The following is a 27,314-nucleotide window of genomic DNA, read 5'->3' as shown; positions in this document are numbered from 1 at the left end:
CTGCCTGCCTCCTGGTGGGGGAGGGAAAGAAAAGGAGATGATGCTCAGAAATAAAGATGGAGCTCTGGAAGCTGGTCTTGGTAGGGGTGATCAAAAGCGCAGCTGGAGCAGGACACCAGAGACTGGGCTTTTGTTTTGTTTTTGGTTGGGAAAATCACTTTGGTAAGACTACCCTCATGATGAGTTTACATTTAGAAGCCTTTAAGCAAGGAAAAAGACTAGCTTTTTTTTTTTTAAATGCAAGTGGAGATCTCCAGTAGACATTTGGGGAAGTTTAAAACTCCATGAGGACCTGATGGTGTGTCCAAAGATTCAGAAAATCTTTGTGAATAACTTCCCATATGTGCATGCAACTGTGTCCAATATTGTTCTGTGCACTAGATCTCATTAGAACTCAAATGTGAATTTTGTGGTGCAAACCATTCGAAGAGAGGGCTTGAAAGAAGAGCAGGAGTAGGATTTTTAAGAAGTGTAATACCAGCTACATATTTTCTAAGCCCTATGTCTCAGAAATGACTTGGCAGATTCACTACACATTTTGCTTTTTTTAAAGAATAGAAGAGTCTCCTGTAGCCAAACATCAGACTTTTTAAAGTTTCAAGTGGAAAAGATCTTTTTTGGAAGTGGAAGACAAAAAAAAAATCGAGCTTATACTGGAAGTTTATTTACAGCTTTGGTTAAAGAGAGGCCTCTCCCCATACAGGGGCAATGTCAGCTTGAAACATCTTTGTAGAACTTTAGTACTTAATATAGTTACTTATAAGATGCACGTATACTAAAACAAAACATTTTGTTTCTAAAAAAGGCCATTTTTCATTGAAAAAATTTTCAAATGCAAAATTATCTTTTTTAAAAACAAACTTCGTAGAAAATTTGTTTTTTCAAAGTTTTGAGTTTTCAGCAAAAAAGGAAAATTAAGAAACTGAATGTTTGTCCGCCCTGCCCCTCATCCCTTTTTGCCATTGCAAAAAAGAGACCCTTCCCCCAAAAAATGTATTTTAGGTTTCAAAAACCGAAAAAAAAAACGCAGAAATTTTTGAAGGTTTTTCACAACACACTTAGCATTTTCAACCAGTTATAAAAAATACTATAAATGAAAGAAGTTACCAAAAAACAAAACAAAAACCATTTCCCCCCATTTTGTTTACTTTGTCAATTTGACAACACTATCAGCTATTTCTCCCTTGCTGAGGAGCCCTTTATAAACATCAACAGGGGAGCAGAAAAAAACCTTAAACACACTTTTTAAAAGAATGTTTTTAAACAGTCAATGCTATGTCCTGAAATAAAGGAACACCATCAGAAACTGGATATTTTATTTTAAACTAATCGTTTAAAAAATAAGGTTACTGTAATCTTTTTAATACTTAGCCACAGAAAATCTTTGTTCACTCTGCTATATTAAAATATAGTTATGAAAATAAATCATACAATATGATGAATTTATGAGAAGAAGGTTTATGAAAACTCAGCATTGGGCTAATTTATGCTTCTTCAAACACTTCCCTGACAGTTCATTGGAAAACTTAAATTAGCAAGTTAAAATGAACTAGGAAGTCATTGGGATGGGGCCTGTGCATCATTGTGCACAGTCTTTAGGGCTTTTACTGTCCAGTGTATATTTCTTTCAAATTGTTCATGAGATTTGTGTTTCATGTCAGATTTTCACTTAAGAACCTCTGATGTGAGGAGTTCTTTGCAGTGTTGCTATACAGCACCATATCCCTACCTCCCTCACTGCAGCTTTCTGTACTCAGAGCAAGAGTACTCACAGCTTTGGAGGTATGTAGATACTGGGACACCATCTCCCTCTTGATTATTATGTCCTTCTCCCTCAGAGGCTGCTGCTTCTCCTCATTCAGATTCATATCGACCTGTGGAAGAAAAACAAGAAAATGTTCAGTCATACACAGATTCCCTGATGCTGGGAACATCACTCACACAGAAACATCATTTGCTACACGGAACACAATCTGCTCAAGGCAACAGGAAGCTTGCAGCCCTGCCACAGCAAGGCCTGAAATGTGGTTCAGTGAGCACATATCAGAATCACAGAGGGAATAGCCTGCACTTGTGTTTAAACCATGTCAGAGGAGACCCCTGAGATAAGGAGTGGACAGGAGCAGTCCCCCCAACCCTCCCGGCACACACTTCCTAAAGGGGATTATGGTGCTCTGAGGAGAGCTAGAGAAAGCTACCTCCATCCCAGGGGGATGCTACCATTCCAGTGGGACAGAGGGGAGCCCCCAACTCCTAATGGGGTTTGTGGAGCCCAGTGGAAGCTCAGCATACAATTTACTAAACCAAGAGCCAACTGACTAGCCACAGGAGTTTCTAGTCTACAGAGCTGCTTCTGTCACAATGATTAAGCAGCTGTCAACTGTCCAGCAATGATACCCTCTGCTACTTATTATCCAGTCTGGGCTCTTAGGGTTTCCAGTGATGTTTTATTCAATGGAACAAGTTAGCCCCCTTCTCAAGACTTGCCTGTCTGTTTCATATTTGCTGGGTTTTTCTTTGTTGTAAATTTAACTGCTGTAAAATTTGCCAATAACACAAACATCTGTGTAGCAGCAGACAAGGAGGCGAGAACTCAAGAGAAGAGGGCCCAGAGATGGGGACATAACCATATAGCAGACCCAAAATATTAAAGCAAGTTTATTTCCATCTTCTCTCCTTAATCCTGTCCTACTATCGTTCCTATAGACAAGTACTAAAACTGTTGCGGGGGAAGGACTGGGATTGAAAGGCTAGAAGGAAGAGGTCTACACAGGAAAAAAAACGGTTACTTTTCTGTAACTATTGTTCTTCGAGATGTGTTGCTCATATCTATTCCAGTTAGGTGTGTGCGCGTGCCATGTGCACGGATGTCGGAAACTTTTACCCGAACAGCTACCCATCGGGCCGGCTGGGGAGCCCCCTGGAGTGGCGATCTATATAAGCCCCTGCCGGCCCGACCCCCCTTCAGTTCCTTCTTGCCGGCTACTCCGACAGAGGGGAAGGTGGGGGGGAATGGAATAGATATGAACAATACATCTCGAAGAACAACAGTTACAGAAAGGTAAGTAACCGTTTTTTCTTCTTCGAGTGATTGCTCATATCAATTCCAGTTAGGTGACTCCCAAGCCTTACCTCGGAGGTGGGGTCGGAGTCAAGGAACCGCAGATTGAAGGATCGCTCTGCTAAAGGCTACATCATCCCGAGAGTGCTGGACGATTGCATAGTGGGACGTGAAGGTATGAACCGAGGCCCACGTGGCAGCCCTACAGATTTCCTGGAGAGGAACGTGTGCCAGAAAGGCGCTGACAATGCCTGAGCTCTTGTGGAGTGAGCCGTAACAGCAGGCGGAGGGACGTTTGCCAGGCTGTAGCAAGCACGAATGCACCCGGTGATCCACGACAATATTCGTTGAGAGGAGACCGGGGCGCCTTTCATCCGTTCCGCAATGGTGACAAACAACTGGGTTGTTTTATGAAAGGGCTTTGTCCGGTCTATATAGAAGGCAAGTGCCCTTCTAACCTTGAGAGAATGGAGGCGCTGTTCACATAGGTCAGAATGCGGTTTCGGGTAGAAAACCGGTAGGAAGATATCCTGGCTCACGTGGAAGCGGGACACCACCTTTGGTAGAAAGGCCGGATGAGGTCTTAGTTGCACTTTATCTTTATGAAAGATGGTATAGGGCGGGTCACAGGTGAGAGCCCATAGTTCGGAGACCCGGCGTGCGGAAGTGATGGCCACTAGGAAGGCGACCTTCCAGGAGAGATAGAGAAGAGAGCAGGTGGCCAGCGGCTCGAAAGGAGGGCCCATAAGGCAGGAGAGGACCAAGTTGAGGTCCCATGCACCACAGGTGGCTTCGTTGGAGGATGGATTTTCTCCAGGCCTTTGAGAAAACGCCGCACGACCAGATGTGCAAACACCGAACGCCCCGCCGCTCCTGGGTGGAACGCAGAAATGGCCGCAAGGTGGACCTTAAGGGATCCGAAGGCTAGGTGCTGGTCCTTTAGGGACATCAGGTAGTCCAAGATGCACGAAATGGAAGCCTGGAGCGGGGACACCTGCTGCTGAGCACACCAGCTGGAAAACCTCTTCCATTTAGCCTCGTAGGTAAGCCTAGTCGACGGCTTGCGACTTTCCAGAAGGACCCTCCATATCAGGATTGGAAGGGACCTCAGGAGGTCATCTAGTCCAACCCCCTGCTCAAAGCAGGACCAATCCCCAGACAGATTTTTACCCCAGTTCCCTAAATGGCCCCCTCAAGGATTGAACTCACAACCCTGGGTTTAGCAGGCCAATGCTCAAACCACTGAGCTATCCCCCCAAGTCCAAACAGGCGCGATCAGCCTGGTTCAATCACGGATCCTCCAGGCCGTGAGATGGAGCGACTGGAGGTCCGGGTGAAGGAGACGACCGTGGTTCTGAGATATGAGGTTGGGGTCGAGAAGAAGACATAGGAGAGCCTGAATTGATAGGTCCAGCAGAGTCGGGTACCAACACTGACGTGTCTAGGCAGGGGCTACCAGTATTACATCTGCCTTGTCCCGGCGGATCTTGAGGAGCACCTTGTGAACCAGAGGGAACGGTGGGAAGGCATACAGCAACTGGCCCGACCACGTGATCTGGAAGGCGTCCGCTAACGAGCCCAGGCTGTGACTCCGGAAGGAGCAGAAGGCTGGGCACTTTCTGTTGGTCCGCGAAGTGAACAAGTTGATTCGGGAAACCCCCAGGTGCGGAAAACGGAATGAATGATATCTGGGCATATGGACCACTCGTGAGTCAGAAAACGCCTGCTCAAAGTATGCACCAGGACGTTCTGGACAGCCAGCAGGTATGAGGCCTGAAGGTTGATGGAGTGGACTAAGCAGAAGTCCCACAGAGAGAGGGCTTCTTGGCAGAGCGGTGATGACCGGGCTCTGCCTTGCTTGTTCAGGTAGAACATGGCCGTGATGTTGTCTGTTAGGACTGCAATGCAGTGACCCCGCAAGTGGGGAAGAAAGGCTTGGCAGGCAAGGTGGATTGCCCTGAGCTCTCTGATGTTGATGTGCAGCGACAACTCACTCTCGTGCCATAAGCCCTGCGTTGTCAGGCTGCCGAGGTGGGCTCCCCATCCCAGGGCAGACGCATCTGTAACTAGAGTCAGAGTGGGCTGGGGGGATGAAACGGGCCTCCGGCACCCACCATCTGAGGGTCCAGCCACCACTGCAGGAAGTCGAGTGTGTACTTCGGGACTGTGAGGACCATGTCTAGGCTGTTGCGTCCCGGTCGATAGGCAGCTGCCAGCCACGCCTGAAGCGGCCTGAGCCTGAGTCTGGCGAGTTGCACAACGTATGTGCAGGACGCCATGTGATCCAGCAGCCTGAGACACTGTCTTGCTGTACTGGTCGGGAACTTGCAGAGGCTGGTAATTATGCCTGCTATAGCCAGGCGCCGTGCCTCTGGAAGGAACTGGATAGAATATCCTGTTTGCACCGTGCGGAGGACCCAACGGTCCGAGGTTATATGGGACCAGGCATGGTAGAAACGGGATAGATGATTTAGAAAGGGATGACTGTCCTGGGTGAGAACTGGTAGTCCATCCTCTGGCGCACCTTCAAAATGGGCGCTTAGGGCCCGGGGGTGGCTTAGACTGTCCTTGGCCTTGTCCAGAGGGAGGACGAGATGGCCTACGTCGGGAGTATCTGTTCCTCCGACGAGAAGGGTCCTGCCTCGGTCTCGGAGGGAAAGGACGTTGCTGGGTGGTCTGTGGCCTAAAGGGTTTCCTCTGGGTAACCGGGGTATGCATACCTAAGGATTTAATGGTGTTTCTGGTATCTTTTAAGGTATGCAGGCGGGACTCAGTCTGATCTGCAAACAAGCCCTGGCCATCGAAAGGGAGGTCCTGGATGGTATGCTGGACCTCAGGCGGGAGGCCGGAGGACTGAAGCCAGGCATTCCGCTGCATAGCAATTCCCGACGCCAGGGTACGCGCAGCCGCGTCCGCCGCATCGAGGGAACCCTGGAGGGAAGTCCTAGCAACCAGCTTACCCTTCTCAGCAATGACTCCCAGTTCCATACGAGCCTCTGCTGGGAGAAGATCTTGGAACTTAAGGGCCGCAGACCAAGAATTAAAATTGTACCTACTGAGGATCGCCAGCTGGTTAGTGATCTGCAGCGAGAGACCCCCCCAGTAGAATAAACCTTTCTCCCCAAAAGGTCCATCCGTTTTGCGTCTTTTGATTTGGGAGCAGGCCCCTGCTGGCCCTGTCTCTCCCTGGCATTTACCGCATCTACCACCAGCGAACATGGGGCAGGGTGGGTAAACAGATACTCATAACCCCGGTGGGAACAAAGTACTTTCGTTCCACCCCTTTAGCTGTGGGGGGGATGGAGGCCGGGGTCTGCCAGAGGGACTTTGCATTATTCTGTATAGTTTTGTTCATGGAAAGGGCCACCCTGGAGGGCCCTTCTGGGCCTAGAATGTCTGCCATGGGGTCCTCATCCTCCACAACCTCCTCAATTTGGAGGTTCATATTGAGGGCCACGTGCCTCAACAGCTCCTGGAGGACCCTAAAGTCCATAGGGGGTGGTCCAGACGTGGACGGGCCCGCAGCCTCGTCAGGGGAGGATGAGGATGACTCCACCGGCAGGACAGGTGCGGATGGAACATCCTGATCAGACGTGGGTGGCTCCTCCTGGGGAGCTACAGTAGCCTCTGTGGGAGGCGCTGGATCCACAGTTTGATCTGTGTCAGGAGGAGGGCGGCTAAGGGTTGCCTCAGGAGGCCTGTTGCTCGAGCGAGACGGTGGCCGGGCAACTAGGGGAGCACCCTGTGCTTGATGGTATGCCCAGGGTGTCCAAAATTGCCACTGGGGTTGCTAGTGGGTCGCTGGAGGGATTTGACCGAGGCTTCCTGGGCCAGAGTGAGGAATGTCCGAGACCCCAGATGCTCTCTCTGACCTGCCAGAAGGAGATCTAGACCATGACAGCCAAAGGGGGGGGGCGGTGCGGGAGTGGATCAACGCAGGCACCGAGTCTCTTGGCAGATGCGGGTCACGCGGTGATCGGCGCCATGAGGCTGATCGTGACCGCAACCGGTGCCGCGATGGCGATCAGCGCCGAGCTGGCGATCGGCGCCACAATGGTGAGCGGTGCCGGGACGTTGAGCGGTGCCGCCGTGGCGATCGCTGACCCGGGGATCGGGAACCCACAGCACGTCGGACCGAACGGTACCTCGAGCAGGACCATGTATGAGCAGTCGAAAACGACCTCGAGCGTAAGTGGCTCCGAGGTTCGAGACCGCGGGACCAGCGCTGTGAGTCATACTGGTGCCATGAGTCAGACCGAGACCTGGGGCGGTGCCAGGATTCATAACGGCTCCAGGACTCCTAGCGGGGCTGAGATGCTGGTCCGAGGGCTGACAGCCGGAACATCGCTGGCTTGCCCTTGGATGGCACTGGGACCCGAATTGGGGCTGGTGTCGGGGTTGGAGGCACCGGAGCCGTCATCTCTATGAGGCCTCTCGCCGCCTCGAAGGTGTCCGGCGTAGAAGGAAGAATGATCTCTTCCACTTGCACCGTCTCGTGTGGAGGGTTGGTCTGAAGAGATCGAGGCATGGTGACTTGATCAGAGGTCTGTCCAGGGTCTTGCACCGTCGGGCCCGTGACAACTGTCTCGATTCTACGAGAAGGTCCTCCCACAGCTTGCTTCTTGGCAGCAACCAGGGAATGGGAGCAGTGCCGAGGTGGGCGTTTTTGTGGCCCGGGAGAACGCCGGTCCCGAGAAGAGCGCGGGATCTTCTGCGGTGCCGGAGCCGGTACCGCCGGAGGGGTGCTCCGCATCGAGGCACTCGGGCCCGCGTCTTGAGAGGGCTGCAAGGCCGACTCCATGAGGAGTTGCCTAAGACGGAACTCCCTCTCCTTATGCATTCAGGGTTTGAACGCTTTACAAATCTTGCACTTATCTGCTTGATGGCCCTCCCCCAGACACTGGAGACAGGAATCGTGGGGGTCGCCCGTGGGCGTGGGCCTGCTGCAAGACTTGCAAGGCTTGAAGCCCTGAGACAGCATGCCCCAGGGCCCCGCAGGGCAGTCGTTGACAAGACCGCCCTTTATCAGCTAAACTACACTTAATACTATAAAAGAAAGATTAACACTTACTAACCACTAACTATTTACAACGAAGATAAGAGAGAACGCTAGGGATAAGTGGAACACTTGAAAAGACAAGAGACCACTGTTCCAACAACCGTCACAGGCGGTAAGAAGGAACTGAAGGGGGGTCGGGCCGGCAGGGGCTTATATAGATGGCCATTTCGGTGCCACTCCAGGGGGCTCCCCAGCCGGCCCAACGGACAGCTGCTAGGGTAAAAGCTTCCGACATCCGTGCACGCGGCGCGCACACACACCTAACTGGAATTGGTATGAGCAATCACTTGAAGAAGAACCCTGAGAACCATTGTCTTATACTATCTGTGAGAAACAACAGGCTAAGGAATCAAAGCAGACAACCCTTCATTGGAGAGTTGTGGGGAAACAGAGCAGGCTCTACCATGGTGATGGAGGTAGGAGGTGTGGGCTGACATAAGGCATCATGGTTATGAGGTAACACTAGGCATCTAGGATACTGGGAGGCACTACTGTCTCCACCTCTTGACCTGGAAAATGGGAGATAAAGACCCAGAGAGCACACAGTATCCAAAGAGTGAAGGAAGGAAGGGCATTTGTACTGGGGTCATTAACTTACCAGCATCTGTTCAAAGAGGCCCAGCACCTCCTGATCTGTGATGTCCTGCAGCACCTGGCCTGCACTAGGAACATCATTATAGGAAGCAGACGAATTCCTATGAGCCGCATTGGATTTTTCCTTCTCCTTTTTTATCCGCATGCTGGTGAATCGCTCCAGCTGAGTGAGAGAAACAGAAATCAAACTCAGCACAACCTCACTTCACATCTCTCAACTCCAGTAATCATCCTCAACCACACATGCTGTCCCAAAACTAATGCCAGGCATAGTACCCTAATTGCATTCCTATATTTGGCAATCCCACACTTGCACTGCTGGCAATGGCTAGAGAAAGCACACTGGTTTGGGGGTAGTTCTGACACCAAGAGGCCATATCTTGTGATCTGTGGACCTACCAGGTGCACATTAGTAGGGAAGCTTTTGAAATTTCACAGACCAGAGACAAAATTCTCTGTAGACCCTCCAAGTGGTAGATAAGGGCTCTTGTACCCCTTGGGCACCTTCGCTGAATGTGGCTGACAATCCACACACTGCAAGGTAGTCAGTGTTCTCCAGCTGTGCATGCACCATCACCGGCAGAGGATAAGTAGAAATCCGCTGGTACTAATGTGAATTCAATGCCTCTCCAGGGAAATCTAAAACACCAAAAACCTGGGGGCCAACAGACAGGGTCTATCCGTGCAGTCAGCAGTCTTGCAAAGCCAACCCTCTGGAAAATGCCAGTGTTCAGATTGCCAAGTAAACCAGTGCTTATGAGGAAGGAGTCAGCAGAGTGTGTAGAGTCTGAAGAAGCAGAGTTAGAGAATCCTAGAGAAGCAAATGCCTTATGAGAGAGACAACGCACATGGAGTAGACATGTGATAGCAAGGGCTGGAGCCTCCAAACAGTAAGACTAGAATAGAGCAGGCAGAGGAACACTGTGTGCCTGGTGCCGGAAACAGCCAGGCACAGGAAAGTTACAGCAAGTAGGAGAAATCACATGCAGAAGAAAACCACCATCCTTACCTCATCCGCCATCAGCCGCTTCAAAGTCTGTGGGACAGAAAGAGGAGGGAGAAGAGGAGAAACAAATCAGTGATACAAGGCACACCCCCAAACACAGAGGAGAGTGTGAGGGTGAGAAGAAAAAATGGATAGTGATAACCCAGCTTTTTTCACTCCTGTTCAGAGTGAACAGAACACAATGATGCCAAATTCCCATATCCTGCACACTACTACTGGGGAAAGATTTAACCCACCAATGCAGACATACATCAGTTCTACAGATTTGAGAGATGAGAGCATGAGCAGCGGGAAGCAATTACTGCACAAAGCAGAAGCTTCCTTCTCTTTCCTCTTTGACTCAGTTTTGTCTCGTACTCAAACCTTTTCTAGTGATGCACAGTGACTCAAGACCTCAAGAATTCCTTTTGGGGAAAGCAAAACCAAATCCACCACATGGATCTAGTCCCCAGCCAGGAGGGGACAATCTGTTCCTACATATGATGCCCTCTTTCCTTACTACAGAAGGCAGAGGTATGGCCTTATCTCCCACCCGGGACAACAAAGCTGGTCCCACCATGGAACTATGTTCCTCCACCTGGTGAGAGCATAACTAATCCAGTTATATTGCAGCCCTTGCTCCCAACCTCAACAGCCAAGACAGTTTGTTTTAGACTTGGCATTGCACATAAGAGGAATGGACTAGGCAAAGGAAAATCGGGCTCTTTCAATTCAATCACGTCACTGACAATCACAGGTCTTTCCATCCCTTCAGCTTTGTCAGAAGGGGATCTGTCCTCTTAAAGGGCACGTTAGATCTCAATGTTCCATTTCAGGTGGAACCCTGGTTTTGGATATGTGCTTCCCAGAATATACAGGTGATGACTTCAGAAGCTGGGACAGTTTCCTTTCAAATTATTAGGAACGTTAAAGAGATATCAACTTCCCTCCCTCCCTGCCACTCTACACAGACAGACAAAAGGTTGAAACTAACTACCTGAATTACCTATGACCCTTCCTCTGTGGATCATCAGGGGTGTTTAGCACATATAAAGAATGGATCACAATGTATTCCATAGGGGCAGGCCACCTGTAATGCAAATCCCCTGAAGGATTTGAAGGACACTCCATGACAGGTTCTCATCTTTACCCATCTTTAACTGAGGAAGTGATTGTGTCTGAAATGCAAAGTTCATTACTCTTGTTCCCTAGTTTTTTTTAATCTGCATGCAGAATCCATATGGCTGTAATTTCCACTACTGCAGCTTTTTGATTTGTCATAAACCAGAAACTCCAGCAGAGGGCAGAAAGAATCAACATATGGGAATAACAAGCAGCAGATCTAATGACAGAGAGAGTGTAAAAACACAATCAATTATCAGGGGGTAGCCGTGTTAGTCTGTATCCACAAAAACAACATGGAGTCCGGTGGCACCTTAAAGACTAACAGAATTATTTGGGCACAAGCTTTCGTGTGTAAAAAACCTCACTTCTTCAATGCAGATCTGGCCTCCTGGAGACAGATGTTAAGAGCATCACAGAGAACATGGACTATGGCTTCTTTCCAATAGCCATCCCTTGTACTACGGCATCAAACACAGAATTGAGGTAGTGTAGCCTGTGAGTTCAGTGCACCACAATTTAAGATGCTGCCATAAAGGTGAACCAACTCCAACCTATCACATGGTTTAAACCCTTAATAGGACTTTGGGATGGCCCATGCTACACACAAGAGTTCCCTTCCTTCCCATCTCCAAAAGTCAGCCAAAGATCACACGATGCTGAGAGAACCAAGACAAAAGCTCCTTTGACACCACTGGCCTATGGTACCTAAAGGGCTCAATGTACTTCAAAATTCTGCAGCTGTGAAATTCATCCTTTGCTGTTCAATTGTACTCCAGAACCTCAGCTTTCATTTAAAAAAAATTCTACTAGCCCTTATGGTTGTAGAAATAACCTTGAAAACATTAACTTAATTTAACCAACTCAAATGTCTGCAGAGAGCCTGAAAAAAGTAACATTAAGAGGTGTGAACTACAACCCTTCATCTCAGTCAGGGCACCATGGACTTTGATTCTGTGGTCATGTTATTTGGCATTTTCCCAAGATAATTAAGTGTGTTTGCCAAGGAATTTCCTCCTTATGCTGCAGCCAGGGACCTGATATTTTGCATTCTCTCTCTCTCTGCCCTCCCAGGACCTGCCTGGAGCCACCTCTTGCTCTCCAGCTGTTTCCCCACAAGACTGAGTTAACTATATTACAGGGCACGTTCCCTGCTTTTCTGTTCCCTGGAGCCAGAGCTGGAATCCAGCTTGGTCAAGGAACAGAGGGACCCATGCATGTAAACTGGTATGCTGGGCCAACTGCAGAACAGCAGAAGAGACCCAGGGAAGTGAGCTGATGAAGCTCATTACAAACTCCCCACTTCTTCATCACACATTGGGGTGGAGGAAGGAAGCTCTAAGTCAGGCCACCTGGACAACATTAGGCAGCTGAGGCCCAGGTAATGGATCTGGACACTTGAAGAGTATAGCAAAAAGCTCAACCTCAAAAATAATCTCTGTTGAAAATAATCAGATATTTTTACATCAATGACTATTTTCAACTCTGAGCCACAGCTGTGTGTGTTTGTGTGGGGGTGATGATGAAGGATTTTTCGTGGTGACAGAATAAATATTGTTGTGAAATGTAGACGGTGCAGTGTGGAATTTGCTCCCATTGTGCAACAGAGTACACACCACCCCAGTACCAGTTACTAGTTACCAATATCCCTAACTCCCTCACCTTGGGGGAGTTCCAATGGCAGAGCAAGGAGGCGCCCAGAGACAGATGCAGGGCTAATCCTACATTTTGTAGGGGCCTTTGCAAGGTAAAGGGAGGCTACTTATCTGTAACTGGAGTTCTTCAATAGACTTCTGCACATTCTTACCCTTAGGACATAGCAACAGTGCAGCTTGTATTGGTGGAACCTTCTAGTAGTAGTTAATACCCCTTGCAGCACTCTCACATTCCCTACCCTTCCAAACATTTGAAGGCAGGACTATAAAAGTGGGGTGTGGCATATCAACTATTTTAGTTAGAGATGATAGAGGTCTATAAAATCATGACTGGTTTTATAGAAAGTAAATAAGGAAGTGTTATGGGGGGGGGGGGGGGATAGCTCAGTGGTTTGAGCATTGGCCTGCTAAACCCAGGGTTGTGAGTTCAATCCTTGAGGGGGCCACTTAGGGATCTGGGGCAAAAAATCAGTACTTGGTCCTGCTAGTGAAGGCAGGGGGCTGGACTCCATGACCTTTCAAGGTCCCTTCCAGTTCTAGGAGATAGGATATCTCCATTTATTTATTTTTTTATTTAATTTACTCCTTCTCAGATCACAAGAACTGGGGGTCACCAAATGAAATTAATAGGCAGCAGGTTTAAAACAAACGAAAGGAAGTATTTTTTCACACAACACACAGTCAACATGTGGAACTCCTTGCCAGAGGATGTTGTGAAGGCCAAGACTATAACAGGGTTCAAAAAAGAACTAGATAAGTTCATGGAGGATAGGTCCATCAATGGCTATTAGCCAGGATGGGCAGGGATGGTGATTCCTAGCCTCTGTTTGCCAGAAGCTAGGAATGGGCAACAGGGGATGGATCATTTGATGATTACCTGTTCTGTTCATTCCCTCTGGGGCACCTGGCATTGGACACTGTTGGAAGACAGGATACTGGGTTAGATGGACCTTTGGTCTGACCCAGTATGGCCATTCTCATGTTATGTTCCTTCCACCACCTGCTCAGATCCAAAGCTGAAATCAGGACTTTTAGAAAAAGAGGAAGGTGGGTGGGGAGAGTGAATGTGCAGAGATCATCTTGAAGAACTCTGGTTATAGATGAGTAACATTCATTTATTCCTGAATGGCCTCTGCACATTCCCACTCTTGAGAGTTTGGCAAGCAGTTCTCCTCCCTCTGGATGGTGGGATGAAGAGACCTGGTTATACAGAGTGCAATACCGCTTTACCAAATTATGCATCTGATCTACCTGCTAGATCTAAGGAATGTCATATGAATATATGATTTGAACTTCCAGTGGCAGCTCTACAGTTTCCCCAATATGGGCATATGTCTAAAACATGCCATGTAAGTGACCTTCACTCTCGCTGAGTGCACTCTAAGCCATCGTGGAAGAAGAAAATAGGTGTGTTTATAAAAAACACTCTTCAGTATAGAGTCTAACCCACTTGGAAAGTTGTTGGATGAGACTGCCTGATTTTTACTCTTTTCCTCAGAAGAGAGGAAACAGTCTTGGTAATCTCCTGTATTCTTTAGACCTATTCTAAAAGGAAAACGCATCCAACCATCAAGGTGTGTAGTGCTGCTTAGCATCTCCTGAGTGAGACCTAAAGAAAAATGCAAGTTTATGGACTGATTAAGATGAAATCCTGTTATCACCTTGAAGAAATTTTGGGTGTGGACAAAGAACTACTTTATCTTTGTGAAAGACCATAGAAGTGGGGGGGTCAGCCATGAAAACGTGCAGTGTTCTCATTCTTCTAGCAGAAATAATAGTTACCATAAAGCCTGTCTAAATTGAGAGGTGAAGCAGGGAACATTCTTCCATGGGTTCAAAGGCAGGTTTAAAGACCTAAGTACTAGAGGTCCCACGTCAGTGTGTGTTCCCTAACCAGAGTGTAGATGTTCATTAATCCCTTCAAGAATCTTTTTACTACACCTCTACCTCAATATAACGCTGTCCTCAGGAGCCAAAAAATCTTACCACGTTATAGGTGAAACCGCGTTATATCAAACTTACTTTGATCCACCGGAGTGCGCAGCCCCCCCCCTCCGAGCACTGCTTTACCACATTATATCCGAATTCGTGTTATATCAGGTCGCGTTATATCAGGGTAGAGGTGTATATCATGGCTAAATACAGTACTTTGCTCAATTAAACTGTGATGAACTGAGATGTACTTTTACCAATAAGAAATGCCCAAGGATTTTAAATGAAGTAAGTACTACAGTATGGATTGAACAGGCACTGAAGCTAGGTTTATATCACTGTTGGTTGTTCACAAAAAGAATCTTTTGCACTTATGATCATAGCACAGGCAAACTGACTACTTCTTGGAGTTTAAAAGAATCACCTGTACTTTTTCCAAGCAGGACAGTTCCAGATCTGTCAAAGTCCAATGGTACATGCTGTAAAGTGGAGAGTCTGGGTTTGGATGACAAGTCCGACCTCTCTGCTGTGTCAGCAGGTCTGCAATTGTGTGGAGACACAGATAAACCCACAAGCAGGGACAACGTCTCCCCACTATGCCCAGAAAAAATAACAGGAGTACTTGTGGCACCTTAGAGACTAACAAATTTACGAGTTTTTTCATGAAGTTGATGGATTTCCACTCCATACGGCCACAAGTACTCCTGTTATTTTTGCGGATACAGACTAACACGGCTGCTACTCTGAAAACTATGCCCAGAAGTGTGTAGGGGAAACCCCAAACACTCTAGGGGCCTTGGGACAATATTACAGAGTGGAGCCAGTCAGAGACTCTAGGTAGCAGGGGAAGGGAGGGAGAGCTCAGTAGTTTGAGCATTGGCCTGCTAAACCCAGGATTGTGAGTTCAATCCTTGAGGGGGCCATTTAGGGATCTGGGGCAAAAATCTGTCTGGGGATTGGTCCTGCTTTGAGCAAGGGGTTGGACTAGATGATCTCCTGAGGTCCCTTCCAACCCTGATATTCTATGAAGAAGCAGCCAAAGCATATCTTTGGTCCTTTAGACACTGAGGACTTTCTACTGTTTTAACTGGACGGTCTCTGCCCTGCACTGATTGGATGTTTGCTCCAACCTTCCCCTTCCTCACAGTGTTCCCTTCACCTCACCTTCACACCTGCCCCTGTTACCCTTTTCTTCTCTGTCCTGCCCCCTTCATTTCCCTTTCCATTCAGCTTACTCCCCCTCCTAAAGAAACCCAACTAAATTTTTTTTGCTGAAACAACGACTTCTGCTGTCATCACATCATTCACTCTGCTTATGTGTTACACTCCCTCCCCAACCTGTGTCGGTATTGTCCAGATAAGACTGTAAGCTGTTTGGGCCAGGGGCCATCTGCTACTCTGTTTGCACAGCACCTAGCCCCATTCTTGGTTGGCTCTTAGGCACTACCATAATAAACATGATTAATAATAGTAATAGGTGATAGTTACATTTTTGCCCAGACCAAAGCAATCAGAATAACTTTGTCTTTGTCTTCTTTGACCATCCACGAGAACTCTCTGTATTACAAGAACTGGAGGTGAACACTCAGAGAACTACTCTCCCAGACTAGAAGAAACGCATCCAACAGGGTCTGGTTATCTGCTCCTGCACTGGAGCACTGATATCTGGAGTTGTGTCTTGTTGCAAATAAGTCTATCTCCATATATCTCTCCAGTAGATGTTATTTGCTACTGAGTTCTTGAGTGACTCTTGTAACAATCATACAAGACAAGACTCAACTGATCTGACAGTGCATTACCCTTGCCTAGAAGTCATATCAGAAGAATTGAAGGATGCTCTCAAGGTATGCTTAGCAACTGACCAATCTTTGGTAATAAGGGCTTTGGACAGTTTTATCTAGTCTTCTGGCAGTGACAGGAAAAAAGAGCTTTTTTCCTTCCACAGATCTTATTGGTTTCTGGACATTACTACCTGATACTTTGCCACTTTAATGCCCAGAGTGACAGACGAGAATATTTTTCTACCCAGAGCACCTAGCTTCCTACCCTCTCTACTGGAAGAGTTAGAGTGGACTCCAGTCCCTTTAACTCTTTGAATGGCAGCTGTCACTGCCAATGAAGTCCTCAGGAGGCAGCTGGTATAACTTGCCTTTTTTGTTAATAATAATAAGTATTATTAATTATTATTATTATTATTAAATAAATTCCTTGTCCAGGTGCTGGGTTTAGCTAGGTATTTTTTTGCCATCTGTAATAACCTGCCTAAAACTGGCAGGGTAATCTTACTCCTAGAGAGTGAACCCAGCATATAAAAAACCTAGGTGCACAGTGTCCTCTAAGGTTTCCTAAGGGATGTTTAAGGTAGTAGCTATCCTTCCTGAGTTTGTGAAATTAGAGCATATTTTCTGGAGCGGCTGAAGTAGTAGATGCACCTACATTATCCAATGAAGTTTGAACATCCAGATCTGTAGCTACATCCAGAGGTTCAAAAGGCTCTTCAAGTTCTTCTTCAAACAGTATGCCTGGGACAAAAAAAGCAGACTGTTCCCTCAGGACCAGTGAGTGAGATGGCTGGGTTAAGTGAAAAGCCAAAAGGTGTATGAGACATTTACCTGGGGAACCAGTAGGGAGTCCTAGAGGGAGGGTCACGTATCTCAAGAGAAGAACTAAGGTAACCAATGTCTTTAAGGAAGCAGCAGATACCTTATCAGGCTTACAATGAGGTTCTGAAGATGGAAATGATGGCCTTGGATTCAGGATAGGGTGTTGATCCATACTACAGGCTTGGCCTCAAATACCATTCTTTGCTGTGACTCTGACTTCAGATGCTAGAGCCCTATGGGTATGCTTTTGCATTTCTTCAGCAAGAAGCACTCAACTACTGGATTGTTAGCTCTCAAAGACTGGCTCTTTCAGCAGAGGCTGATACCTGTGAGGCCAAATGTTTCTGTTTGGTTGGATCTGACCTTTGCAGATTCACTGTAACATGCACTGGTGTCTGTTTCCTTCATTGGAAGTTTGCAGGGCTTTTTGAACCCCTCATGGATCGGACAAGGCTAATCTCCCAGCACTTATGGCTCCCTGTTTTGGGCTCCGAAGATTTAATGCTAATGCTTCCTGCAATTTTAACGCCAACAGACCCTGGTCATTGGCAGGCAGGATCGAACCAGGAACTCTGGACCTTAGTGCATGAGCCTCTACAGCATGAACTAAAAGCCAAATGGCTCTTAGCTAAGGCTGTAGAGCAGACTCATTTAATTGTCTCTAAGTGGTCTCGGTGCCACTAGATGGGACAGAACACCACACCCAGAAGGTGTGTGGGTTATATGCTTCCCCTAGCTGAGGAAGCGCGTCTGGAGCTTCAGAGACTTCCCAGTTGAAATCCCAGATGAGGCCCTACTTGTAACGCTGACAGGCCCTGGTCGTCGGCGGGCAGGATCGAACCTGGGACCTCTGGAACTTAGTGCATGAACCAACCTCTACCGCATGACCTAAAAGCCAACTGGTTGTTAGAGAGAGTTAAATGAGTCTGCTCTACAGCCTTAGCTAAGTGGTATCGGTGCCACTAGATGGGACAGAACACCACACCCAGAAGGTGTGTGGTTTACACAATACCATAGCTTGGAGGAGATTCTAATACTCCTTTCTGTCCTTAGGGATGAAGGTGCTGCATATGAAGCAACAAGGAGGCAAATGACCTTCCCTCAACTAGACCTAACAGTACATGTGCAATTCAAAGCAAGAAAAAAGACAGGAATAGAGGCACATCTCTTGGACCCTGCTTTCTTTTTTTTATTATTATTCTGACATATCAGAACCAAGGACCTGTGCAAGGATTAAGATCCTTAGTCAAAGAAAAGAAGAATAAAAATTGAAGGTGTGGCACAGGAAACAATCCGTTCCAATAAATCCGGGTCCAAAGACTTAAGAACATGAGAACGGCCATACTGGGTCAGACCAAAGGTCCATCTAGCTCAGTATCCTGTCTTCTGACATTGGCCAATGCCAGGTGCTCCAGAGGAAATGAACAGAACAGGTAATCATCAAGTGATCCATCCCATCGACCCAGCAAGGTTCCTAGTCCAACTGCAGTTGGAAGGAACCGAGGAGGTTGGCAAATGAAATTCTTTTTTAGTTCCACCCTCTAAACATTTGGAGCTGTGTCCAAGCTGCATCTTTGTCACATCCCAAGAATAGGTATATACACAAGCCACTCAAAGGCCTGATCTACACTGGGGAGGTGGGGAATCGATCTAAGTTATGCAACTTCAGCTACGTGATAACTGTCTAAGTACGATCTAAGTCGACGTACTTAGATCTACTCACCACGGTGTCGTCACTGCGGTGAGTCGACTGCTGACGCTCCGCCGTCAACTCCGCCTGCGCCTCTCGCCCTGGTGGAGTACCGGAGTCGACGGGAGAGCGCTCGGGGGTCGATTTATCACATCTAGACTAGACTCAATAAATCGACTGCCGCTGGATTGATCGCTGCCCGCCGATCTGGCGGGTAGTATAGACATACCCAAAGAAGAATATGCACGGCCCCTTCCTGCTTCCCTCTTGGCTCCAATTTCTCCTGCTTCCCAAAACCAACCCCTTTTGGCTGGCTCTGGCAACCCTCTGCAAGAATTCAATGTACCCATTACTCATCCTAGAACAGATGTTCTGGAGATGGGGAGGAGAGTTAGGATAGGCTTGCAGAGGCATTTTCTGCTGTGAGTACATACTGGCAAACAAGAGGCAATCTCTCCTGTTGTACCTGCCGAGAGCAAGTCTGATGGGATGCCAGTAGGGATGTGGCAAGGGGGTTCTGATGACAGAGAAAGAAGGCTGTAGACGTCTCAGGGCACTGGGCAATGTGTGTCTGCCACTAAGCACCATAAGGATGGTTAATAATAGACTAATTATGAGCATTATCTGTTAATCATCACCTCCCTACTGCTTCCCTGTACATACAGGTTGCTATGTCTCCAAGGGTTCTAACCTTGGAGGCACACAGTAAATACTGATGTTGCACAACACTCCAGTCTGACTGGGGTCTGTAATTGTCTGGTGCACTTTTCTGTCCTACCCAGAGTCCACTGTTGAAGTCCTAATTCCTATTCTTCAGTTAATTGCCTGAAGTCCGTGTTGGTGTATTGAGAGTTTCAGGAACCAAAGGGATAGCTTCCTGGGGCCACTTTCAGTCACTTTGAACTATGCTTTACTGCAGGGGTCTCAAACACGCAGCCCGCGGAGTTATTTCCTGTGGCCCACCATAGGCGCCGACTCCACCGGCAGCCAAGCTCCCCTCACCCCATGCCCACCCCCCTACCCGAGAGCGCCACATCCCCGCTCTTCCACCTACCTCCCAGCGCTTCCCGCCGCTTAGGACTTTCTAGGAGGGAGGTGGGAGGAGCAGGGACGCGGCGCACTCAGGGGAGGAGGCGGAAAAGAGGCAGGGCTGGAGCGGGGATTTGGGGAAGGGGCTGGAATAGGGGCAGTGAGAGGGCGGAGTTGGGGTGGGGACTTTGGGGAAGGGGTTGGAATGGGGGCAGGGAAGGGGTGGGAAGAGGTGGAGCTGGGGGGGGCCTTATGGACTAGACGAGCAGGCTGAGGTATGAAGTTCAGCATGTATGATTCTTTGCTGTGAGTAGTTGGGAAGAATATTTGTTAAAAATGGCAATGTATTTTGTATGAATAGTTACTTTAAAAAGTTCCTGCCATTACAGCTATGTTGATAGACTGTTAGTGTAGATCTCATCAGTGTTACTGACCACATAAGGAATAGTTACAGGTGTTTATATTTTATTAAAACCTCTCTTTGCAATACAGTTTTTAAAAAGTTAATACATTGACTTTTAATAGCATACTATATTACTCAAGTGGCCCTCGTGGTGATTTGAGTTTGAGATCCCTGCTTTACTGTGCAACATCTGCACATTTATTTCTCCAGTTCTCACCCACAGCATGCTACTGGCTCTCCACTTGGTCTCCTCTCCCTCACTGGAGATCTTTTCCTTGTAACTCAGCACAGAGGAAAATTCTCATAGGATGGATCTAGTGGAGAATCAGCAGCTCCAGAACAATTATGAAATGAACTTCTGACAGAGGTAATGCTCAAATCTTTCCTGTTATTCCACAGAAACACTACTCAGACCTCACAAACAGCTCACAATTTACAGGGGAATGTCTGTGTATCTGTCAAAAGGAAACACTTTAGTCTCTGCCAGGGTTTAAAAATAATTGTAAAGAAACTGGAGGGAGTTCAAAGGAGAGCAACAAAAGTGACCTGGTGGGACTGGCTGATGGAAAGAAAGCTAAATATATAAAGGGTGGCTAATAAAGGATTGATTTAGGGGCACAGAACAGGATAATACTCTAGTCTAGGAAGCATTTTAAGGACAGGTACCAAGGTACTACTAAGCAGGGAACTAGGAAGTATAGTTAGGAATCAAGAGATGATGAATATAAGAACTGCCAGATTAAATCAGACCTGAGGTCCATCTAGTCCAGTACCTTCTCTGACATTGGCCAGCACCAGCTGGCTCAGAGAAAGGTATAAGTACTCCATATCTGCCTATGAAAGGGTTATTTGTCCCCCACATTAGGTCTTATCTTGATCTCAAATAATTAGAGATTGCCTTAAACCTTGAAGCATTAGGTTTAATATCCCTTCCAGCTTCTTTGTTATTAAATATGATATGAAGAATATCCAGAGTTGTTACTAACAATAAAAATGTTGGAAAGGATATTAAAACTCATTCTTCAAGGCTTAACCCCTTAATCAAGAAAAAGACCATAGAGGCAGAATATCAGGAAGTGTCCCGATGGTGAATTTATTAGGTTGTTATACACTGCATGGAACAAAGCCCTGGAGAACACACTGCAGGGAACAATCATGTACTGGCTTGCAGAGCTCTTTCTAGCTCTACTTTCTATGTCCCCGTCTATAACTAGGTATTGTAATTTTAACGCTTGTTAGCTGGCTGAGGTGAACAGTAGCCCTTACCCCCAGCTGCGACTCTCTGGCTCTTCATATCCAAGAAAAAAGTAAGTAGCAGATCCCTGCCTCACCCCCTCCTCTTGCAGGTTCCTCCTATGAATGCTCTTCTATGAGTATGTCTACACTGCAATTAAAATCCCACGGCAGGCCTGTGCCAACTGACTCGGGCTCATGGGCTCAGATTAAGGGGCTGTTTAATTGCAGTGTAGACTTTCGGGTTTGGGCTTGAGCCCAGGCTTTAGGATCCTGTGAGGTGGGAGAATCCTAGAGCCAGAATGTCTACACCACAATTAAACAGCCCCTTAGCCCAAGCCCTGCAAGCCCAAGTCAGCTACCACAGGCCGAATGCAGGTGTCTAATTGCAGTATAGGCATACCCTATGAGGCTTGTAAAGCCTAGTACTCCCAACCATAACAAAACAGATGAGAAATGAGACTATCAGCACGGAATATGACATATGCCTGATCACCAGCTTCTCTTGCTTCTTTTCCCTCATTTACTTGTCTACCTTGAATGCAAGCTCTGCAGGGATGGACTGTGTCCCTGTTTGTGTCTGTAAAGGGCTCAAGATACTTTAGGTGCCAAGTGGGGGGTCAGTGCTAACAAGCCAATTCAGAGAAGCCCAGTCCAATACCCACTTAACCTCAGCTACTGGAACACAGGACGTTGCTGTGATTCCTAGGCTGCTTTCTCTGGCCCCTGCATAGAGATTTTATTTATGTACTTTCCTCTAGCTAGTAGCTGTCTAATATAATCCTCCACCAACTGCTGGAAGGCAAGAGTTCTTTTCCCCCTAAGCCCCTAGAGCTCTCCTGGCTATTGGAGAGGATTCTCTGATATATTACCTATTGTATGCATCCTCTAGTCCCACAACACTAGTGCATGCTCCTCCTGATGCTTCACAGCTTTCGCAAGCAGCAACAAATTGATATGATTCCTATCAGCTTCACTGCTGGCCCAGGATTCTAAAGAACAGCAATGAAACTGACCAGAAATGAAACTGCTCTGTTTCTGCTAGGCAAGCACCAGAAGAGGCACTGGAGCAATCTGTCTGCATATTCATCAAAAGCTTCAATAATGGCTAGAAACCTACTCTATTTTTAACTAAAGCTTATATTCCACAGTAGTGGTTTTCAACCTTTTTTTTCATTTGTGGACCCTAAACAATTTCAAATGGAGGTGCGGACCCCTTTGGAAATCTCAGACATAGTCTGCGGACTCCTGGACCATATATTGAAAACCACTGTTCTATGGTAACAACCACCTTTTGCGGATCCCTTAGATACAGTCTGTGCCCAGACCACAGATTGAAAACCACTGTTCTAAAAATTGATGTCCTGGAAAGTTCCCTACAGTCAAATGGATATTTCAAGATCTGTCTGTATGCATACATATGTTTGTATTTGTTTGCAAAATACTTTAGAATAGATATATAAACCTTTAACACCCACAATTTCTGACCTTTCCCTCATTTCTCTCCTCTCAAACTGTGTGAATTTTACAAATATTCCCCTCCCCCTCATTGTCAAACAAAAAAATCACGAGTTGCCTGAAAGCAGCTTTGACATCACATGGCAACTGGCCTAAGACTGGGGGCAAAAGATGAATCATCCCATCTTCTGACAACAGAGATGGGCCACAAGTCACTAGTTTCCAAATCCTAACTCTTTTTCTGCTGCCTGCAAACAGCCCTTTGGTGACCCTGAATGGCCTATGAACAAGCAGCTTTGGTGAAGGCTGAACACTGCTACTGCATTGAGATATGGTTCCCAGACACTCCTGTCCCTTTCAGTCCTCCAAGGGTCATTCACAAATACAGCAAGACCCTTGAAGCTTTAAGGAACAGATACACATTTTCTAAAAGCTACTCTGAAAAGATTCAGAAGGCTAAGTCATTGAAAAATATCCCTCTTCCTGCCAAAGCACAAGGTGCAAAGAGAGAGACTTTTTAAATCTTTTGAAATTTGCTTTTGAAATCTTTCTGTAAGTGGATTCTCTGAAAATACACTGCCATGTAGTGCCAAGTCTCTAGTTAGTGGTTTCAGAGGGGTAGCTATGTTAGTCTGTATCAGCAAAAACAACAAGGAGTCCTTGTGGATATAAGCTTTCGTGGGCTATTACCCACTTCATCAGATGCATGGAGTGGAAAATACAGTAGGCAGGTATAAATATACAGCACATGAAAAGATGGGAGTTGCCTTACCAAGTGGGGGGTCCGTGCATTGATATTCACTCCCTTCTTGTCAACTGTTGGGAATGGGCCACATCCACCCTAGTTGAATTGGCCTTGTTAGCACTGCCCCCCCCCAACCCCCCCGCACTTGGTAAGGCAACTCCCATATTTTCATGTGCTGTATATTTATACCTGCCTACTGTATTTTCCACTCAATGCATTTGATGAAGTGGGTTATAGCCCACGAAAGCTTATGCCCAAATAAATTTGTGAGTCTCTAAGGTGCCACAAGGACTTCTCGTTTTTTCTCTAGTGAGTGTAACCCTTTGCCTTGTATACTAAACCAATCCGGATGCTGGAATCTGTATTACAGGCCACACACCAGAAAGGCAGCATGCTTGTTTTTCAGTCCACATAAGGCACAAGGAGGAGGCACAAAGCAGTGACAGAAACATCTCATTCCTCCCACAGGCCTTTTCGCAAACCATCAGCAGACCCATGAGGTACAAGGTACTGCGGACAACACAGTATCAGGGGAAACCAACTATGAATACAACCCCACTCCAGTTAGACAAGTGATTTTAGCATGAATGACAAACCACTCCACACGGAGGGAAGCACTGAGACTGAGGCTTGGTGCCTGCTGTCATACCTGATGAGGCACGGAAATAAGGGATTTCACAGCAAGGGATGTAGTATCTAGCCACAACATTTGGTCAAATACATAATAAACTGAAGTGTTTTTGTTAAAGCCAAATAACATTTATTTCTTCAGATACTGCAAAAGGGTGTGAGTATCAAAAAACTACTAAAACAACAGGCAGCCTTACCCTCACAAAACGTAATATTTATTAAAGTTATTGGATGTACCCATCATCTCTCTTTGGCCTAAGAGAGCCCAGACTTCTTGATATACAGGATATGTTGCAAAGCGTATCTATTCCCAAGTTTTCCAAGACAGACTTGATTTAAGATGAAGTTATTTTTCCTGGCCTATAGTATTCCTTTAAGACACGGATGATGTACCAAAGAGCTGTGAATGGATGTGTTCATAAAAAAAAGTTATGTTTTGTTACTTTGTTTTTGTCGTAAGAACATTATTGAAATCACTGGAGACAGAACATTACTTTGGAGTACACAAGCGTTGAGGAAGTTCAGTTTGAAACCCCTTATCAGAATTAAATGCTTCTTATGCCCAGTCTCTACAAAGAGGTTTTGATGGTTAAACACTTTGAAAACAACAACTTTTAAAAATGACTCTATTGTTTTGTTTCTAAAAATTACTCCAAACATACATTAGCTTAATCCTCTACATTGCTAGTATAAACTAATCAGTCAATTTCTACAAGAAGATTCGAATCTGCCTTGGAAGCAAAATTTGAGGATAGTGACTGAATAGATTTAAAATACAAATTTGTGAAAGTGAAGAACGACAAGTAGCCTCCCTAGGCACTACAGGAAACTCTCGTAAGAGATCCAGGGTTCACTTCCATGCAGGAGTGAGGTCCAATACTGGGGAGACATGTGGGAGAGGAAAAGCAGGGAGAGCATCCAAAATGAAGATTTGAAGAGCACTGCTTTCTACATCTCCCATGACCCATGCTGGGTCCCTGTTTCAGTCCTGGCCACAGTGGAGGGAGGAAGAAGCAGCCGTCAACCTGATCCTGCCACAGATCTCACGGGGAAGAAGCAACACGTTCTAACTGCTTTGCTTTATATGGGTATTTTATAAATTACTCCGCCAAAGCCAGTGTGGCGGATTGGATCACATAAACCCCCTTTGGGACTGCCACCTGGTGTGCTGAGACTACCCCTGAGACTTCTTTTCCTGCCAGCTTGGGGGTTCAGTGCCCTGCCTGGTTTGAGCCAGACCCGCTAGCCTGCTACAAACCCAGACCCAAGTCTGAACCACGTCCCCCAAAAGCTGCAGGCTTAACTGAAAACAGCTTAAGAAGTGTTCCTGTCTCCAACACGCAGACGCCCAGTTCCCAATGGGGTCCAAACCCCAAATAAATCCGTTTTAGCCTGTATAAAGCTTATGCAGGGTAAACTAATAAATTGTTCGCCCTCTATAGCACTGATAGAGAGATATTCACTGCTGTTTGCGCCCCCCCCCCCCCAGGTATTAATACATACTCTGAGTTAATTAATAAGTAAAAAGTGATTTTAATAAATACAAAAAGTAGGATTTAAGTGGTTCTAGGTGATAACAGACAGAACAAAGTGAATTACCAAACAAAATAAAATAAAACACGCAAGTCTAAGCCTAATACAGTAAGAAAGCTGAATATAGATAAAAATCTCACCCTCGGAGATGTTTCAATACAGACTGGACGCCTTCCTAGTCTGGGCACAATCCTTTCCCCTGGTACAGCCCCTGTTCCAGCTCAGGTGGTAGCTAGGGGATTTCTCATGATTCCCGCCCCTTTGTTCAGTTCCACCCACTTATATATCTTTGCATAAGGCGGGAATCCTTTGTCCCTCTCTGGGTTCCCACCCCTCCTTCTAAATGGAAAAGCAGCAGGTTAAAGATGGATTCCAGTTCAGGTGACATGATCACATGTCACTGTAAGACTTCATTACCCACTTGCCAGCATACAGGGATACAGAAAGACTTGCAAGTAAAACAGAGCCATCTACAGACAATTATCTTGGTTAATGGGAGCCATCAAGATTCCAAACCACCATTAATGGCCCACACTTTGCATAACTACAATAGGCCCTCAGAGTTATATTTCATATTTCTAGTTTCAGATACAAGAATGATACATTCATACAAATAGGATGAACACACTCAGTAGATTATAAGCTTTGTAATGATACCTTACAAGAGACCTTTTGTATGAAGCATATCCCAGTTACGTTATATTCACACTCATTAGCATATTCTCATAAAACTACAGAGTGCAACATCACAGCCAGATCTCAGCATTTTGATTAAATACAAAATTTGAAGAGGAATTTTGGTGCAACCCTATGTCCAACACCCCACATCCCCTCTACTAGATGAGCAAAACTTCGGCTATTTTAAATCCTGTTTAGTGAGAGCCCCATTTATCCAGAAACATAGGGCCAGCCCTGGAAAGAATGGTTATTTTCCTTGCACTAAATATGGTTCTTCGGGATGTGTTGTCCAGATAAATTTCACTCTTGATGGTGCGCGTGCCCCATACGCTCAAGGTCAGAATCTTTTGGCGAGCAGTGTTCATTGGGGCTGGAGCTGTGCGCTGAATGACCTTTTGCTCCCAACCTCAGGGCATAAAGGGTGGCAGAGGGCCAACCAACCCTGAGTTTCTTCACCAATACAGAATCCAGGTTTTATAGGACTTTGTAGTAATGCGAAAGAGGGCAGGTCATGGAACATAAATTGAAAAAAAAAACATCTCAAAGAACCATGGTTAAGTAACTGTTCTTTATTCTTAGTGTACTTGTCCACATATATTCCCCTCTTGGTGACTCACAAGCAGTAACCTGATGTATCAGAGGTGGGTGCTCAGAGTTTATCTGAATAAAAACTGTAAAGCAGCTCTGCCAAAAGAGACATCTACCAAGGATTAGCGTTCAGTAAACGTATGAACTGATCCCAAGTAGCTACTCTACACATTTCTGAGACAGGAACACTTCAGAAAGAAGCTGCCTGGGCTCGAAATGAACTGAAGGATCCAAACTTGCTAGCTGATAGCATACCTTAATACAGTATGAGACCCATTTAGATAGGCTTTGAGATTATATGGCCTGGTCTCCACAT

At 46.4% G+C, this 27,314-nt stretch overlaps 1 protein-coding gene across 1 annotated transcript in view; it reads right to left on the bottom strand.

Moving 5' to 3' along the window:
• Positions 1-27,314, bottom strand: part of DIAPH1 (diaphanous related formin 1) — a 180,920-nt gene that overhangs the window by 131,988 nt on the left and 21,618 nt on the right. The window contains exons 2-4 of the mRNA XM_065408815.1: positions 9,724-9,750; positions 8,719-8,877; positions 1,773-1,874 (exon numbers count right to left, since the gene is read on the bottom strand). Of these exons, the coding sequence (XP_065264887.1) occupies positions 1,773-1,874; positions 8,719-8,877; positions 9,724-9,750 (288 nt within the window). The remainder of the gene's footprint in view (positions 1-1,772; positions 1,875-8,718; positions 8,878-9,723; positions 9,751-27,314) is intronic.

Source organism: Emys orbicularis, chromosome 8, assembly GCF_028017835.1.
Source record: "Emys orbicularis isolate rEmyOrb1 chromosome 8, rEmyOrb1.hap1, whole genome shotgun sequence".
In the NCBI taxonomy this organism is placed as follows: domain Eukaryota; kingdom Metazoa; phylum Chordata; order Testudines; family Emydidae; genus Emys; species Emys orbicularis.
The sequence above is the reverse complement of the archived record's forward strand: the minus strand, read 5'-3'. Positions and strand labels throughout refer to the sequence as shown.